This window comes from Phyllosticta citriasiana (assembly GCF_038021145.1).
Source record: "Phyllosticta citriasiana strain CBS 120426 chromosome Unknown IWZ02scaffold_8, whole genome shotgun sequence".
Taxonomy (NCBI): Eukaryota; Fungi; Ascomycota; class Dothideomycetes; order Botryosphaeriales; family Phyllostictaceae; genus Phyllosticta; species Phyllosticta citriasiana.
The window spans coordinates 1428102-1443586 of record NW_027117285.1 but is presented as its reverse complement, the minus strand read 5'-3'; the positions used below and the strand labels follow the sequence as shown (position 1 = coordinate 1443586).

General features: G+C 56.7%; 6 protein-coding genes across 6 annotated transcripts; 4 read left to right on the top strand and 2 right to left on the bottom strand.

The window, feature by feature from the left end:
* Positions 1–102: 102 nt before the first annotated feature.
* IWZ02DRAFT_454837 (uncharacterized protein) lies at positions 103–5610 on the top strand. Its single transcript, XM_066767751.1, has 4 exons — positions 103–1149; positions 1249–1605; positions 1855–5126; positions 5177–5610. Exons 1-4 carry the CDS (start codon positions 553–555, stop codon positions 5304–5306), a joined length of 4356 nt encoding a protein of 1451 aa, XP_066621896.1. The 5' UTR covers positions 103–552; the 3' UTR covers positions 5307–5610.
* A 123-nt stretch (positions 5611–5733) lies between these two features.
* IWZ02DRAFT_300055 (uncharacterized protein) lies at positions 5734–6605 on the top strand. The gene has a single exon (XM_066763920.1). It carries the CDS (start codon positions 6049–6051, stop codon positions 6529–6531), a length of 483 nt encoding a protein of 160 aa, XP_066621895.1. The 5' UTR covers positions 5734–6048; the 3' UTR covers positions 6532–6605.
* Positions 6606–8044: 1439 nt separating this feature from the next.
* On the bottom strand, positions 8045–9021 carry IWZ02DRAFT_380026 (ClpP/crotonase-like domain-containing protein; the record flags this gene model as incomplete). Its single annotated transcript, XM_066765081.1, has 3 exons — positions 8045–8094; positions 8146–8829; positions 8880–9021. The coding sequence occupies 3 exons, from the start codon at positions 9019–9021 to the stop codon at positions 8045–8047; spliced, it is 876 nt and encodes a 291-aa protein (XP_066621894.1).
* Positions 9022–9555: 534 nt separating this feature from the next.
* Positions 9556–10297, top strand: IWZ02DRAFT_380037 (rer1 protein-like protein; the record flags this gene model as incomplete). The annotated part of the gene is made up of 4 exons (XM_066765082.1): positions 9556–9621; positions 9675–9792; positions 9852–10148; positions 10218–10297. 4 exons carry the CDS (start codon positions 9556–9558, stop codon positions 10295–10297), a joined length of 561 nt encoding a protein of 186 aa, XP_066621893.1.
* A 654-nt stretch (positions 10298–10951) lies between these two features.
* IWZ02DRAFT_521456 (uncharacterized protein) lies at positions 10952–14232 on the top strand (the record flags this gene model as incomplete). Its single annotated transcript, XM_066770791.1, has 5 exons — positions 10952–11347; positions 11394–11942; positions 11988–12502; positions 12548–13558; positions 13624–14232. 5 exons carry the CDS (start codon positions 10952–10954, stop codon positions 13745–13747), a joined length of 2595 nt encoding a protein of 864 aa, XP_066621892.1. The 3' UTR covers positions 13748–14232.
* A 434-nt stretch (positions 14233–14666) lies between these two features.
* IWZ02DRAFT_454823 (40S ribosomal protein uS9) lies at positions 14667–15472 on the bottom strand. Its single transcript, XM_066767750.1, is given in 5 exon segments — positions 14667–14710; positions 14726–14730; positions 14756–14942; positions 15039–15124; positions 15198–15472. The coding sequence occupies 3 exon segments, from the start codon at positions 15376–15378 to the stop codon at positions 14778–14780; spliced, it is 432 nt and encodes a 143-aa protein (XP_066621891.1). The 5' UTR covers positions 15379–15472; the 3' UTR covers positions 14667–14710; positions 14726–14730; positions 14756–14777.
* Positions 15473–15485: the final 13 nt, after the last annotated feature.

Here is a 15485-nt window from a genome sequence, read left to right as displayed (position 1 = left end):
AGTCAGTCAGTCAGTCAGTCAGTCAGTCAGTCAGTCGTCTGATGAGCCCAGGTGGGTGCTAGCCGAGAAGCCGGAGATGCTCAAAAACTTTCGTCGACCGAACGCCCTTTCATCATCACCACCCTCTTCATTCTACGAAGAAGCCAACCCACCCTCCCCCCTCCCGCGACGGTCCTTCTGCCTCTGCACGAAGAGACCGCTCCAGACATTTCGATCAGCCCTTCGTCTGTCGAAATCGTCCTCCCGCCACGCCACTTCGGCAGTCCGCGCGCTGAGCACGTCGCCCGCGTCCCACACACGTCGGTCGTTCGTGCGCTCGGAATTCCCATCAGGTGTCGACCCAGGTCCGCACCGGTCCTTCTCTTCATCCTCTGTTTAGCGCCTTGCTTTTCGTCGCTACATCTCCGCTCCGCTGTGACGGCCTTTGATCCTCGGTGCTGTTGGCTCGAACTCGTCCTTTTCGCGCCTTCGATCCTCGCCCTCAACCTCACCTCGTCGCCATCTCGACGCTCGACCTCAACCCTCTTCCCCAAGCAATCGCCAAACGGATAAATGACAAGCCCTAATCCAAAGACGGTTCCTACAAACAACGCCGCGCAGACCGCCAACGCCGCTTCCAACAACCCTTCCGGAACGACGTCGCCCTCTGTCGCTGGCGCCGCTCAACCCATCGCCAAGTCCTACGCAAGTGCTGCGACAAAGAAGGCCGCTTCGCCTCCCGCGATCGCCTCCAGCAGTCCTCAGGTGGCGGTGGGTAGCAATGCGGCGGCCAACGTGAACGGCAAGACTCAGAACTCCTCTGCCGGTCCCCCGCCCATTGCCAATGGAGCACCGTCCCACGGACGCAAATCCTCAACCATGACCATCAGCGCTGCCGGTGCCACTGGTCCAATGTCCAACAATGGCAACGCTCGCCCCAACATTGCCTTTGGTGCCATAAACGCTGGCGGTTCCCCAGCAATCGCCCACAGCGCCCCACACGCTCCTCAAAACAACGCGACTCCCAACCCGAGAATCACGTCTCCTGCAACATCCCCCTCGCCCATCCCACAACCTGCTGCAAGCGGTGGTCGTCCTCCCTCGGGTTTGCAAGGTCAAGGCAACGGTCTGAGCTTTGGTTCTATGGGCGGTGAAAATGTCGGCGCGAACGTAAGTCGAAATTACTTTTTTTTTTTTTTTTTTTTCTTTCTTTTCCCTGCGCAGCCTCGCTCATGTAATCGCACAAGCTGACAACCAAAATTTTCACAGCCTCGACCCGTGTCAATGCCCCCGCAGGGTCCTCCTATCCCGCAACCGAACCACTTGCGCCGCGAGTCCTCGCAGTCTGCTCACAGTGACATGAGTAACGCAGCTAGAAACTTTGTCCCCCAAGCCGGCCGCGGACGAGGCTATAGCCAGGGTTACAACGCGCCTTCTCCTGGCCCACGATTCAGCCAGCCGATGCGCCCCATGCCTGGTCAGTTCCAGGGCGGTGGTCCCATGGGATCGCCCTATCGTCAGAACCGCAGTCCTGCCATGACTCCGGCCACCATGACGACGCAGGCTCAGTATGCCAACCAGCCGCAAATGCCGCATCCCTTCTACCCAGGGCAGTTCCAGCCAAATGTAAATATGCCACTTTCCTCCAGCGTCTCTGAAGTCAGCATTTCTCAAACCGCCGTCAATTCGACGTCGGCTAGTCATCAGTCTCAAAACTCAACACGTTCAATTTCAAGTCTCTCAGCAAAATCAGCTTCTTTCAGCTCCAGTCAGCGTCAACATCAACTTGAACAAGAGCTTTCGACTCAACTTGATTCTATCCCCGACTTCTCTCCAGAGAACGGCGGTTTCGAAGAGTTTCTGACAGTGTTAAAGGCGCAGAACTACTACGGGATGCACCCGCCAGGGCATCTTGACCCGTCGTACAACCCTTACTACCAAAACACTGGTTACATGCACCCCGGCATGGCCTATCCAGGCGCCCCCGCACCTCCTAGTCCACGTCCGATGAACCACCCGACGCCCCACGGGCAGCCGTTTGTCCCTGGCGCCCAGTACGCGCCGCCGCACGCACCTGTAATGTCTCGCAACAGCTCGCAGGTTTCCGAACGCCCTCCTTCGACGCTCGGCCAGCCTCAGACTCCCTCGATGGCGCCCGCCAGCCACTCATCCCACACACCGACCCAGAGCTCGTCGTCCCCCGCCCCTACCTCCTCGAACTTTACGATACCCGCGCGGACCAAGAGCAAGGGGATTGTCATCAAGAATCCCGAAGGTGAGGTTGTGACGTTTGAGAAGAAAACTTCGTCCCCAGCGCCTCCGGCCCCGTCCAAGTCGCCCGTGGTTGTTTCCTCCACCCCAACTCCTCCCCCGCGTGCCCCTAGCGCCACCGACTCCAGCAAGTCCCAAAAGACCGACGCAGAGAGGAGGGCCGAGTTCCAAAAGGGCTTCCAAGAGCAAATGCGCAAGACGATGGTCGCCGACGAAGCAGCGGAGAAGGCCGAAAAGGCCAAGGCTGAAGCCGAGTCCGCAAAGGCCAACAAGGAAAAGGAAGAGGCCGACGCAAAGGCCGCTCAGGAGGCCAAGGACAAGGAGGCTGCTGAAGCCGCTGCAAAGGAGGCCGCTGAAAAGGAGGCCGCGGCAAAGGAAGAGGCCAAGAAGGCTGAGGAGGAGCAGAAGAAGCAGGAAGAGGAAAAGAAGCAAGCCGAAGAAAAAGCCAAGGCCGAAGAATCCAAGAAGGCTGCCGACGACAAGGCCGCCGAGGACAAGAAGGCTGAGGAGGAGCGGCTTGCCAAGGAGGAGGAAGAACGCTGGATTGCAGAGCTCGAGGCCGCCGAACGCGAAGAGGAGGAGCGGGAGAAGGCCTACCAGGAGAAGAAGAAAAAGGCAGCCGAGGAGGCCAAGGCGAAGGAGGCCGAAAAGGCTGCGAAGGCCGACGAGGAAATGAAGCGTCTTGAGCGCGAGGCCGAAGAGCGCGAACTCGCTAAAGAAAAGGGCACTTCAAAGGATGATGAGAGCGAGGAGTCCAAGGCCGAGGCGCAAAAGCTGTTTGCTTCCCTCAAGAAGCCAACTTTTGGTCCTGCAGCTGATGCTGCCGCCGCCTCCGAGTCGCAAGCCGCCACTCCCGTGTCTGACCCGTCTTCCATGCCACCTCCAGCTCAGCCTGCATCCAAGGCGGCTGCCGCCATCAAACCGAAGCCCGCAGCGCTGAAGCTCGAGACCCGCAAGCCCGTCGAGCCCCCTGCGCCGACCCCGGGTATGCAGGCTCTCAAGTCGGCTCGCTTCTTACAGGTCCAGAGCCAGGATGTCAAGTACCCCGCCGGAATCAAGTCCCCCAATCCGGCTCTGAACCAGAGCACCAAGGGTGGTCGCGGCCTCAAATATGACAAGGACTTTTTGCTCCAGTTCCAGGAAGTCTTCAAGGAGAAGCCCTCGGTCGACTGGGACACCAAAGTCAGGGAAACGGTTGGCGACGGCTCCGATTCGGCCCGTCCTCAATCTGCGCGCACTCCCTCTGGCATGGGTGGCAGGGCGAACTCCCGCCCTATGGGCATGCCCTCTGGCCTTGGTGGACCCATGGGTAGCTTTGCACAGGGAGGTCGCACCCTTCCACCGGGCACCTCTTCACAGCAAAGGTTCGAAATGTCCCAGGGTATGGGATCTCGTCCGCCTGCTGTCGCCAACCCTCTTGCCGGCTTTGCTGGTCGTCCTGGAAGCTTCCCCATGGGTGGCCCTGTGCGCTCTGCCTCTTCATACAACCCTGCAGCTAGCTCGCCTCGATCCGGGAGTGGCCGTAAGAACGCCAGTCGTGCCGGTGGTCGCGGCCCTAGCAGGCGCGACGAGGAGCAGGCCGCCAAGAACATGCCGCTCACTGCTGGTATGGACCTGAAGCCTCTGCAGAGGTCCCAGTCTGGCTGGGTGCCAACTAGCCTCACGCAGCCTGCTCAAGCCGCCGTCTCTGCGGGTAACTTGGCTCCTGACGTTGTCCAGAGGAAGGTCAAGGCTGCTCTGAACAAGATGACGCCCGAGAAGTTTGACAAGATTGCCGACCAGGTCCTGGAGATTGCGAAGCAGTCTGAGAATGAGACTGACGGTCGTACGCTGCGTCAAGTCATCCAGTTGACCTTCGAGAAGGCTTGTGACGAAGCGCACTGGGCATCCATGTACGCCAAATTCTGCAAGCGCATGCTGGAGACGATGTCCACCAACATCAAGGATGAGAACGTCCGCGACAAGAATGGTAACCCCGTCGTCGGCGGCAACCTGTTTCGCAAGTACCTTTTGAACAGGTGCCAGGAAGACTTTGAGCAGGGTTGGGAGTCCAATCTGCCCATGAAGAAGGAGGGCGAGACTGAGGAGGCCGCCATGCTCAGCGACGAATACTACGTTGCAGCCGCCGCCAAGAGAAAGGGTCTCGGTCTCATCCAGTTCATCGGTGAGCTCTACAAGCTTGGCATGCTCACTGTTAGGATCATGCACGAGTGTGTCATGAGACTGCTCAATTTTGAAGGCATGCCCGACGAGTCCAACGTCGAGTCTCTTGTCAAGCTGCTGAGGACTGTTGGTGCCAACATGGAGGCCAACGAGGCTGGTTCACAGATGATTCGCGCATACTTCGAGCGTATTGAAAAGGTCAAGGACATGCCTGGCCTTCCCAGCCGTCTTCATTTCATGTTGCTCGACCTCGTCGACCTGCGGAGAAAGGGCTGGAGGTCAAAGGACGACACCAAGGGCCCGAAGACTATCCAGGAAATTCACGAAGAGGCCTTGGCCGCACAGCAAGCCGCCGAGCTCGAAAGGATGCGGAACCCCCCGCGTGGCGGCCGTCCCACTGTTGGCCGCGGCGATGCTCGTTCGTTCTCGGGCGCTGGCGCCATGCCTCCGCCAGACTACAAGCACAACATGGTCGTCATGGACGATCTGAAAAAGCTGACCAGGAACGCTACTGGCCGCACTGCCAGTTCTGGTCCCAGCTCCTTCGGCCCGTCCTCCTTGTTTGCTGGCCGCAGCAGCAGTGGTCGTAAGAACCTGGGCCCTGGTGGCGGATTCAACAGGACTGGCGACGAATCTGGTGGCTCCTCCCGTACTGGAACTCCTCCTGTGAAGGACAAGGAACCCGCTTCCACGCACCACGTCAACTCGTTCAGGTAAGCTAGACATGATTCATCCTTGCGACACCTTGCTAACATGTGTGTAGTGCGCTCGCAGCTCTCGAAGGTGGTGAAGACGCCGCCAACGACGCCGCCTCTCCGGAGCCAGCCAAGGTCCAGCTGGCGACCGATGCTGAGAAGAAGGAAGCTGGCCAGGCTTCCGCCAACCAGTCTTAAGTTCTTCATTCGATTCAGCATCCGCTCTTCTACGGAACAGCGGCATTCGTGTCTGGTAACTCGATTCCCTATTCTGTTGCATAGACCGGCTTGCGCATCTGACGGGCTGCATTTCCTGGGGTCTCCTTCACTTTGATGTGTTTCCAAGAAAAAGTTTTTTCTCCCTTCTTTTTTTTTTTTTTTTTTTTTCGGCACGGGCTGGGGTAAAAAGATTGGTCGCTGGTTCTTTACACCTTTCATGCACCTTTTTTTCCTTCTCTCTGCAATGAATTCATGTACGATGGGCTCCCTGGGGGCGTTAATGGCGGGTTGGTTTCTCTGCAGCTTCTTTTCTTCTCCACACCCTTTGCGAATAATCATGTCTTCTGATCGATTTTGCTTGCTTGCTTGCTTGCTTGCTTGTCTATCTGCCTGCCTGCCTGGTTCTTCTCTTCTCGTCATGCAGAGTCGGTCGTCTTGAGCAGTCAGTGAAGAACAGACTGGCCATCCGAGAAGCCCTAACCCATCACGGTCGTGATGGTTTGCCACTGTCCTCTCTTTCTCCCTTTTCCTCGGACTTGTCCAATCTTCTCTTGCTCTTGCTCAAATACGACGTCCCATTGCTTCTGCAGACGGATAGACAAACACAAACCCCGTGTCACGTCACCCATCCATCCATCCATCCATCCATCCACCTATCTATCCACTTGGTAGCATTTCCAACAGCTGCACTCCATCATCCCATGGCGCCGCGCCGCATTTGATGCACAAGAACGACCTCGAGCTCTTGCAACTGCTTTATCTCCCTTTCTACCTCTCTCCCTTCCTCCTTCCCTCCCTCCCTCTGTCGCCGGTGACTCACCCGGGTCCTGCATGCACGCACTTGCTTGCCAGCAACCCCCCTTTTCTTCTCGACTTTCTCCGCCCGCCCCCTGCGTACCTACCCACCCACCCACTCGTCCGACGACTCTCACGTCCTGTGGATAAGCTCTTTTTCCCCTTTCCTTCCCTTTCTCTGTTGCCTTTGGATTTAAATTCAAATATCTATCCCAGCCCGCCCGTCTGCTCGCCTGCCTGCCTGCTGTATGTGGATCAGGACGACGATGGGGCTCGTTTATTCTCCTTTTGTCTTTTTTCCCTTGCTCCCTTTGTTTTCTTGACTCTGTCTCATCCCTCTTGTCACATCTTGTCTTGTCTCGTCCTGTGCTGTCTTGTCTTGGTTTGTCTTTTTAGGCTGGCTAGCTAGCTAGGTGACTAACTAGGTACGTACTTATTTGCTTAGTTACATGTATGCATGTATAAGATATGTATCTTTCATGGCTTGCTTTCTGGCTGTATATGATGTGTGTGTGTGTGTATGTGTGTGTGCATGCAGATGAAATATGTTAGGTAGAATTGAATCTACATCAGCCCCCGTCGTCTCCCTACACGTACCGTTTACCGGCCGCTGTAAATTAGCGCCGTCGCATCATCATCATCACCACCACCACAATCATCACCATCATCTATCCGTCAGTCCGCGTCGTCGCCGTGTTTCGCCCCCACTCATCCGCACCGCTCGGCTGTCGCACGTTTGACGGCGACGTCATAACGCGAGGAATGGCCCCGGATTTGAAGAGCCGATTCGCGTGGCTTATTTGCCTAGAATCGAAGAGATTGGGAATCGGGTGTGGTGGTGGTGGTGGTGGTGGTGCTGCTGGGCGAGAGAGAGAGAGAGAGTCGGATCGAGACTAAGCTAGGCAGACAAGTAAAAAGATTCGAAGGAGATGATGACGACGATGATGACGATGGGTGAGAAAAGGAGCAGGGTTTGTAGCTGATGGAGGGAGGCATGGTGTAGGTGTCATTCTACACAGGTGCCTGATGCTGGCGGTTGTGGCAGATGGATTTGGAGTTTGCGAGGCAGTGTGTCGGAGGTCGTTGTTGTCCTGAGCTGTTTTTTTTTTTTTTTTTTTTTTCTTCTTCAAATTATTCAGTCGTCTGCATCACCATCTCTTTTTTCTCTTGCCCACTTGCATCGGAGATCGCGAATCGTTTGTCTACATGACGCCCCTACATAGTCTTCTCTTTTGAAGCTGGTATCTTTTTGATTGTTTTGGCTGCTCCGAGTCCGACTGCGACTGCGACTGCGACTATTTTACTCTCTATTAACAACTTCAAACCTTTCATCAGCCACTTACCTCACCTCAACTAGCAACAAACCTACGCATCCACGACCAAAACATGAGCCTGACACAGCAACCCAACGTCGACAAGAAACACCCGCACCGTACGTTTGTTACTCCTGTTCCCACTCCCACCCATTCCCTCTCCCTACACCCTCTTCACAGCAAGAGCAAACGACTAGTTAGCCAGGTATCCAACGCCACAATAGTACCCTCAGCCATCGCCACAGCCGTCGGTGACGCCGTCGCCGTCGTGTCGAAGGGCAAGAAGAGTGAGTGGATTGAGTGAGTGGTCTCAGATGGCGATGGTGATGGCGGTGATTGCTGACTACGTGTATGTGCGTGTGTGTAGGTGTGGGACAGGCGACGACGAAGGGTGGGGCGAGGGTTGTGAGAGGGGGAAGTGGAAAGGGGATGGAGATGCGATCTTGGATGGAGAGGTTGGAGTGGAGGGATTATGGCGTGTGAGATGATGAGCTGGTTGAACGGACGTTGCTTGGGCGTATTGTTGCTTCTCTGGGTGGGACTTGGAGAACTGTTTTATCTGATTTGATTTGATGCTGATGAATTTGTTAGATGCTCGCTGTAGATGCTTTATTCGTGTGACCACTGCGGCTTCTCCTTGTTCGCAAACGCCGTCATGCCTATCCCAAGTTAGCCCCCTATTGCAACAAGCTCGATTTGGGCAACCTTACCAATCTTCTGGTCCTTGCTACCAAACAAACCGTGGAACAGCGTCCTCTCATGATCATAGCCGTCCCGCAGACCCAACTCCTGGCTCTTATTTACGGCCTCCTTAGCCGCCTTGACGGCAATGCGGCTGTAGCTAGCAATCTTCGCCGCCGTCGCAATAGCGCCGTCGACGCACTCCTGCGGCGAGTCAAAAACCTTCGCCGCAAGGCCCCACTGCTCAGCCTGGGCGCCGGTAAAGTTGTCGCCGGTGAGAACGAGCTCCATAGCCTTCGCCTTGCCGATGGCGCGCGTGAGGCGCTGCGAGCCGCCCATGCCGGGCAGCACGCCGAGCTTGATCTCGGGCTGACCGAAGCGCGCGCCCTGCGAGCAGTACAGGATGTCTGCCATCATGGCGAGCTCGCAGCCGCCGCCGAGCGCGTAGCCGTTGACGGCGGCGATGAGGGGTTTCTTGGTCGCGTGCACCACCGTGTCGGTCCACATCTGGATGAAGTCGCGGCCGTAGGCGTCGGCGAAGCTCTTGTCCTTCATCTCCTTGATGTCGGCGCCCGCCGCGAACGCCTTGTCTGAGCCCGTGATTACCGTTGCGCCGATGCTGTCGTCTTTTTCGAAGCGCCGCAGCGAGTCGCCCAGCTCGAGGCCCAGTGGTGTGAAGAGCGCATTGAGGGCTTTGGGGCGGTTGAGCGTGACTGGCAATTGTTAGAATTCGTGATGTCTTCGGTGGCTTCTGGGCGAGTACTTAGTCCGACGCCAGGCTTGGGCGTGGAGACGGTTATGTGCTCAAAGGATGGAGCTGCGGAGGAGTATGGGCGAGCTATCCGCGGCAGTGATGCGGGGATGAGCTTGTAGCCGGCGCGTGTAGAGATGCGAAAGGCAGACATTGTTGCAGAAATGACAATTGATTCCAAGGAAATGAATTGAGGCTAGCTACAGAGAGTTTTTGTCGAGGACCAAGCTGGAGCTTGTGAAGCTCTCGACTCCTGTCGTCCCGAGGCAAACGGAACTAAGCCGACACGGACTTGCGTCATGCCCGTTTGGCCGTTCCGGTTGGGGTGAGCGTGTTAGTCAGCACCAGCCAGTGGCCGGCAGTGCAAACGCTGCAAACACGGCGATCCAAATCCCCCAGGGCGACAGGCGGCGGGCGACGGGCGACTGGCGACCTGGCAAAGTTGGGGAGAGCAGCTCCATCTCAAGTAACCAACACCTCTGTATCTCAACCTACCTAACCCTTCGATCGTGCTTGCGGGACTAGCGGTCCAATCTCCTCGTCAACTCTTCTCCTCCTTGGACACTTGTCTCCGCCGTCACATCCAACGAATCATCTACACGCACGCTGTTCCAAACCCGGCGCAGTCTCGATCCCATCCGCCCCCGTCGTCTCGACACTTTTTTTTCCTCCTCCTCGCGCGACCATGATGGATGCGCCCGAGCCCGACACTCCCTTTGCGGCCGTGAGCGCGCAGACGACCAAGTTTGGCCAGGTGAGGAATGGCATTCAAAGCAATATTCGGCGCGCTGACGCGTCGCTCAACAGATCTATCAAGCCTATCTCGACAAGTCGACGCCCTTCGTCGTGCAAAGATGGGTGGGCACTGCCGTACTGTTTCTCGTCTTCGGTCTGCGAATTATCCTCGCACAGGGATGGTACATTGGTAAGGACGCGCGCATAGCCGACATGAAGGGAGCCTGTGGTTGACGTGAAGTGGCGCAGTGGCCTACTCGCTCGGCATCTACCTTTTGAACCTCTTCCTCGCATTCATCTCGCCCAAATTCGACCCCGCGCTGGAACAAGATGAGGGCATGGAGGACGGCACGGCGGGTGGGCTGCCGACCAAGGAAGAGGACGAGTTCAGGCCGTTTGTGAGGCGGCTGCCCGAGTTCAAGTTTTGGTACTCGGCAACCAAGGCCATTGCCATTGGGTTTCTCTGCACCTGGTTCCAGATGTTTGACCTGCCTGTCTTCTGGCCTGTGCTCGTCGTCTACTGGTTGATTCTGTTCCTCTTGACAAGTGAGTGCATTGAAATTTTTTTATTTTTTTTTTCGTTTTCTTTTTTTTCCGATGCTAACCATGTCACAGTGAGGAGACAGATTCAGCACATGATCAAGTACCGCTACGTGCCGTTTACCGTCGGCAAGAGGCAGTTCCGCGGCAAATAGGCGCGCGGCCTGAGGCGAGGCGAGACGAGACGAGAGGCTGTTCCCAAAAGCGTAATTGGTCGGGTTGGAAGATTTCAAGGGCAGCAGAGGGAGCAGCATTGACGAATTTCCGACTTCCCCCGAGGCATCATCCATGGCACGGAGTAACTGGAGTGAGTGTACAACAAGAACAGTTGGGAGGAGCATAGTACCTAGGTACGACAATTGAAAGTGCGTGCGGAAAAAGAGAAGCGCGAGGATAGTTTTGCTGTTCCCAGAGATGTTGATGTTCGGCGCGCAATTTGCCGTCTGATGGACGAGGCATGGAGTCGAGGATATATTCGGGCGTGCTCTGGCCGCACGTCCTCATTGGCCCGCAGACGATCCCCCGCCACATAGGCTGCCCCTCAACACCACACTAGGCACATGGCATCCGTGCTGGCTTTGACAGGCTCAACCGCCCTTCTCGCCGACTGTCGCGCGCAGAGCCTCTCTGCATGTGCTGCCGATGATAGGCCCTGATTCTTGCCTTTGTGCATCATGTGCAGCTGTGATCTTCCAAAGATTCTCAACCACCACGCCCTGGATGGACAATGCATTTAAATAATATATCTGCTTCCGCCTCCACACTTTGCTCTCTCCTCTCCCCTCCTCTCCTCTCCATCGCTCTTCAACATGGCGTCCACCTCCGTGTCCTCCTTGCTGGGGCTCAGTCTGCCTTTAGACTCCGTCAACCACCTTCCCTTTTTTCTTCTTGCCGTTGTTCTTTCTGTTGCTCTCGTTTTCTTTTGTGTGTTAAGAGATACCCAAGACAGCCGCCAAAAATCCTCAACCTCGCTCCAGGCTTACATCAGGTTCGTCTGGGGCTGCTTCCTCAAGCCCCACACCGGAGACGGCGCCCGCAACCAACAGGACGCCCTCGAGAGCTTCTATCAGGCCCAGGCCTCCGTCTACGATGCCACTCGCTCCAGACTGCTCAGCGGCCGTGACGACATGCTTGCTCTGGTTGCTGCACAGCTCAAGTACAAGGTCGATGCTGGCATCCTCCCGGGAAAGCCAATATGGATTGATGTAACCACTTTCTTTCCCCTCCCCGTCCCACTCGTACTGACTGAAGCGGCTGGTCCAGATTGGCGGCGGCACTGGCTGGAACGTCGAGCAAATGGCCAAGTTCCTCGACGTGCCCGACTTCTTCGGCTCCGTCTACGTCGTCGACCTGTCCCCCTCGCTGTGCGAGATTGCTCGCGACAGATTTACTCGCCTGGGCTGGAAAAACGTCAGGGTCGTCTGCCAGGATGCGCGCGCCTTCCGCGTCGAGGACCACGAGTCGCTGGTGCCGCCGGCCGACGAGCGGTCATTGGTGCGAGTCAATTCGGGCGACTACGCTGCAGACGGCAGGAAGAAGACGCTCGGCGCCGAACTCGTAACCATAAGCTACGCGCTGTCCATGATTCCCGAGTTCTATTCCGCCATCGACTCCATCTCGTCCCAGCTGTCGCCCAATGGTATTGTTGGTGTCATTGATTTTTATGTCCAGAGCCGTGTCGAGTTCCAGAGCCGCAACTATGTGGGTGGTGTTATTGACAGGCACTGCATGTGGCTCTCGCGCGTCTTTTGGAGGACTTGGTTTGAGATTGACCGCGTGAATCTCGAGCCGGCTAGAAGGGTATTGTCAGCGATTAACCTTGAGGGACATGGCTGACTCTTGTAGGACTACCTCGAATACAAGTTCGGCACCATCCTCAACATCAACGCCCGCAACCACCTCCTCGGCGTCCGCATTCCCTACTATGTCTGGATCGGCTGCTCCAAAGACAGCGGCACCTCTCCCTCCAAGCTGGCCGAAGTCGACGCTGCCGTCACCGAGTCCCCCTTCCTGTCCGCGCTAGACCTCCAAGCCCGCACCTCGGGTCGCCTCGACAGCGGCGTCGAGCTTCACTCCAAGGCGTACGAATCGGCCATCGTCAACTTGGCCGCCAGTCTCCCTCTTCCTGCCAGCTGGTACCAAAACCATCACTGGAGAATCTACTACGATGCCCAGCTGCCGAAGCACAGGCAGTTCAAGGACCAGTACATCTACGCCTTTACGTGGGAGGATAGCCGCGAGGACGCCAAACTTCTCCAGGTCAAGTCTAACGATGTCATTCTTGCCATTACCAGCGCTGGCGACAACATTCTGTCGTTTGCCCTGGAGAAGCCCAAGCGTATTCACGCTGTCGACCTCAAGTACGTCTCGATTCTTCAACTGTTGGTTTCACGCTGACCTCCTAGCCCCACCCAAAACCACCTCCTCGAACTCAAGGTCGCCGCGTTCACGGCACTGGACTATGCCGACGTGTGGAAGATATTCGGCGAGGGCAAGCACGAAGCCTTCCGGGACCTGCTGATCAACAAGCTCAGCCCACACATGTCCAGCCTCGCCTTCGAATACTGGCTGCGCAACGGGCCCGCAGCCTTCTCGCCCTCAGGCAAGGGACTCTACGCGACAGGCGGCTCAGGGCAGGCGCTGCAACTCGTCGGCTGGCTCCTGCGACTCATGGGACTCGGCGAAGAAGTCAAGCGGCTCTGCTCAGCCGGGACGCTGAACGAGCAGCGGGAGATCTGGAACCGCAGCATCCGCAAAGTGCTGCTCTCCCGACTGCTGAGCTGGGCGGTAATCAGCAACGAAAAATGGCTATGGAAAGCGCTGGGAGTACCGCCCAACCAGCGCAACCTCATCGAGCAAGACTTTGTGCGGCTCAATAGTAACGAGCACCCCAACAACGCCAGCGCCAGCTCAGTCCACAGCAAAGACGACCACAGCATCCCCAGCGGCGTGCGCTCCGGCCACGCCATCTGGGAGTACGCCGTCAACACGCTCGACCCGCTCGTGCAGCACACGCTGCTCAGCAGCGACAACCACTACTACCTGCTCACACTCCTCGGGCACTACACGCAGCGCAGCCACCCATCTTACCTCTCGCCCAAGGCGCACATCAAGCTCAGCCGGGCCGACGCCTTCGACGGCCTGCGCATCCACACGGACGAGCTCAACGAGATCTTTGCCCGCATGTCGCCCGGCACGCTGACCATCGCCGTCGTCATGGACTCGATGGACTGGTTCGACGAGGCGGCCGACGCCGCTGCCGTGCAGGTGCGCGCGCTCAATCGCGCCCTGCGCATGTCCGGCCGCGTTATGCTGCGCAGTGCGGCGCTGGCGCCGTGGTATGTGCGCGTTTTTGAGGCCAATGGGTTTAGGGCGAAGAGGGTTGCCGCAAGGATGCCTGGCGCGTGTGTGGATAGGTTCGTTCCTCCCTTACCCCTTTTGATTGGTCTGATTTGCTAACGCGGTGTGTGTGTGTGTGCAGAGTCAACATGTACGCCTCGACGTGGATATGCACCAAGATATCATCAATCGATGGCGACGCGGCGGCCGCGGAGCGGGAAAACGTCGATGGTATGGGGAATCCGATGGAGCGGCTGAAAATTTAAGCCGCATCTTTTCTTTTCTCTTGTTGGCGTTGGTTGACGGATTGTGGATGGAGTCGCTTTGGATAGATGGGAAGAAAGAGGGGAACAGAGGAAGAGAGAGAGGTTGAGTAAAGAGAGGAGAGAGGAAAAGGATTGGGCGCGTCATCTGATGTTGACGAGAGATGAGAGAGATGAGAGATCAGATTTGTTGCCCGCTACGTAGGTTTAGAGTCAGTCGTATACCACCCACACACCCACCCACTATTCTATCTACCTGCCTACTTGTCGTCGTCGATGCTGTACGTAGATACTTTGGTTGTAAATATGTTTCAAGAGTCTAGTTCTGACACTATAGGGGGATGGATTTGCGACTATTTGGGTTCTTGGTTTAGCTGCCAATGCATGCGCGGTGGTTCTGTTGTTGTGAAAGGCGGCGTGCTAGATCAGGCGACTTGTGGACGAGCGAGGGACAGGGGAAGCAGATGAAGAAGGGCAGTAGTTCAATTGTTAGAGGAGAACAATAAGAGACAGGAAATAAATTCCGTGTCACGTTTACGCTCTTGCAAAGGTTTCAACTGGAACGTGGATTGGATGCCGTAGATTCGTTGCATTGGAGAAACTCTGATCCTTTGCGAGGGGAGGAGGGGCGTGGGGATATTATGGGGCCTTTTCTGATTGCCATCGATGAACAGCTTTGACGGCGCGTCCCTCGTGCAGACGTTCGGTGCCGGCTGGGGTTCTCTGTCTTGTGCTCTTTCTCTCTTGCGCGCGCACAAAAAGGTCACACAGTGCAGCACCGTTGAAGCCGCGGGGATCCCCGCATCCTTTGAACTGGAAAGCCACGAATCAAAGCCTTTTATGCAGAACATGGCGAATCATTTTTTGTCTTATCGAAACGATTCCCCGAAAAACCCAGAAGAAACCTGAGGATGTCGTCGTCGTAGCGCCCCAGCACCTGAAAGGGCCACCACCACAACCGTCTTCAACAATGATGATGATCCATCCATTACCCTCGCCCCAATCTTTGTAGTCGTAAAAAAGCCACCACCGATTAACGGTACGACTTTTGGTATCTCGCGCGGGCACCGGGACCACCGAACTTCTTGGGCTCGCACCTCCTGTTGTCGGCGACGAGGAGGGTGCGGTCGTACTGGGCGAGGGCCTGCTTGAGCTGGTTCTTGGAGTGCTCGTCGACGTACTTCTGGTAGTAGGCAATCTGTTGTTGAGCTGCGAGTTAGTGCGCATGTTCGACATTCGGGCGGATTCCTTCTTTTTTCCAGTTGTTTGATCCGGGCGGGGAGAGGAGACGTACGATCGACTTGGCAATTGCCTGGCGGATGGCGTAGACCTGGGAGGTGTGACCACCACCGGAGACGCGGACGCGGATGTCAACGTTCGCTGCATTTGGTTCGTCAGTTTCGCCCGCGCTTTCTCTCGATTGTCTGTCGCATAGGCGTGAATCAAAACGCACCGAACTTGTCGAGACCGAGGATCAGGACGGGCTCGTAGACCTTGAAGCGCAGGACCTGGGGCTCAACCAGCGAGAGGGGCTGGCCGTTGACCTTGATGAGGCCCTTGCCGGCCTTGCAGTGGGCGACAGCGGTAGCCGTCTTCTTCTTGCCGAAGCATTGCACACTCTGGGTGGAGGCCATGTTGGTTGGATGGATGGCTCGGTAACGGTGTGCTGAGGTCGTCGTCGTCGTCGTCAAGTCGGTCGGTGTCGCGAGCGGCGCTGGGCGAGAGGTCATTTTTTTCGGAG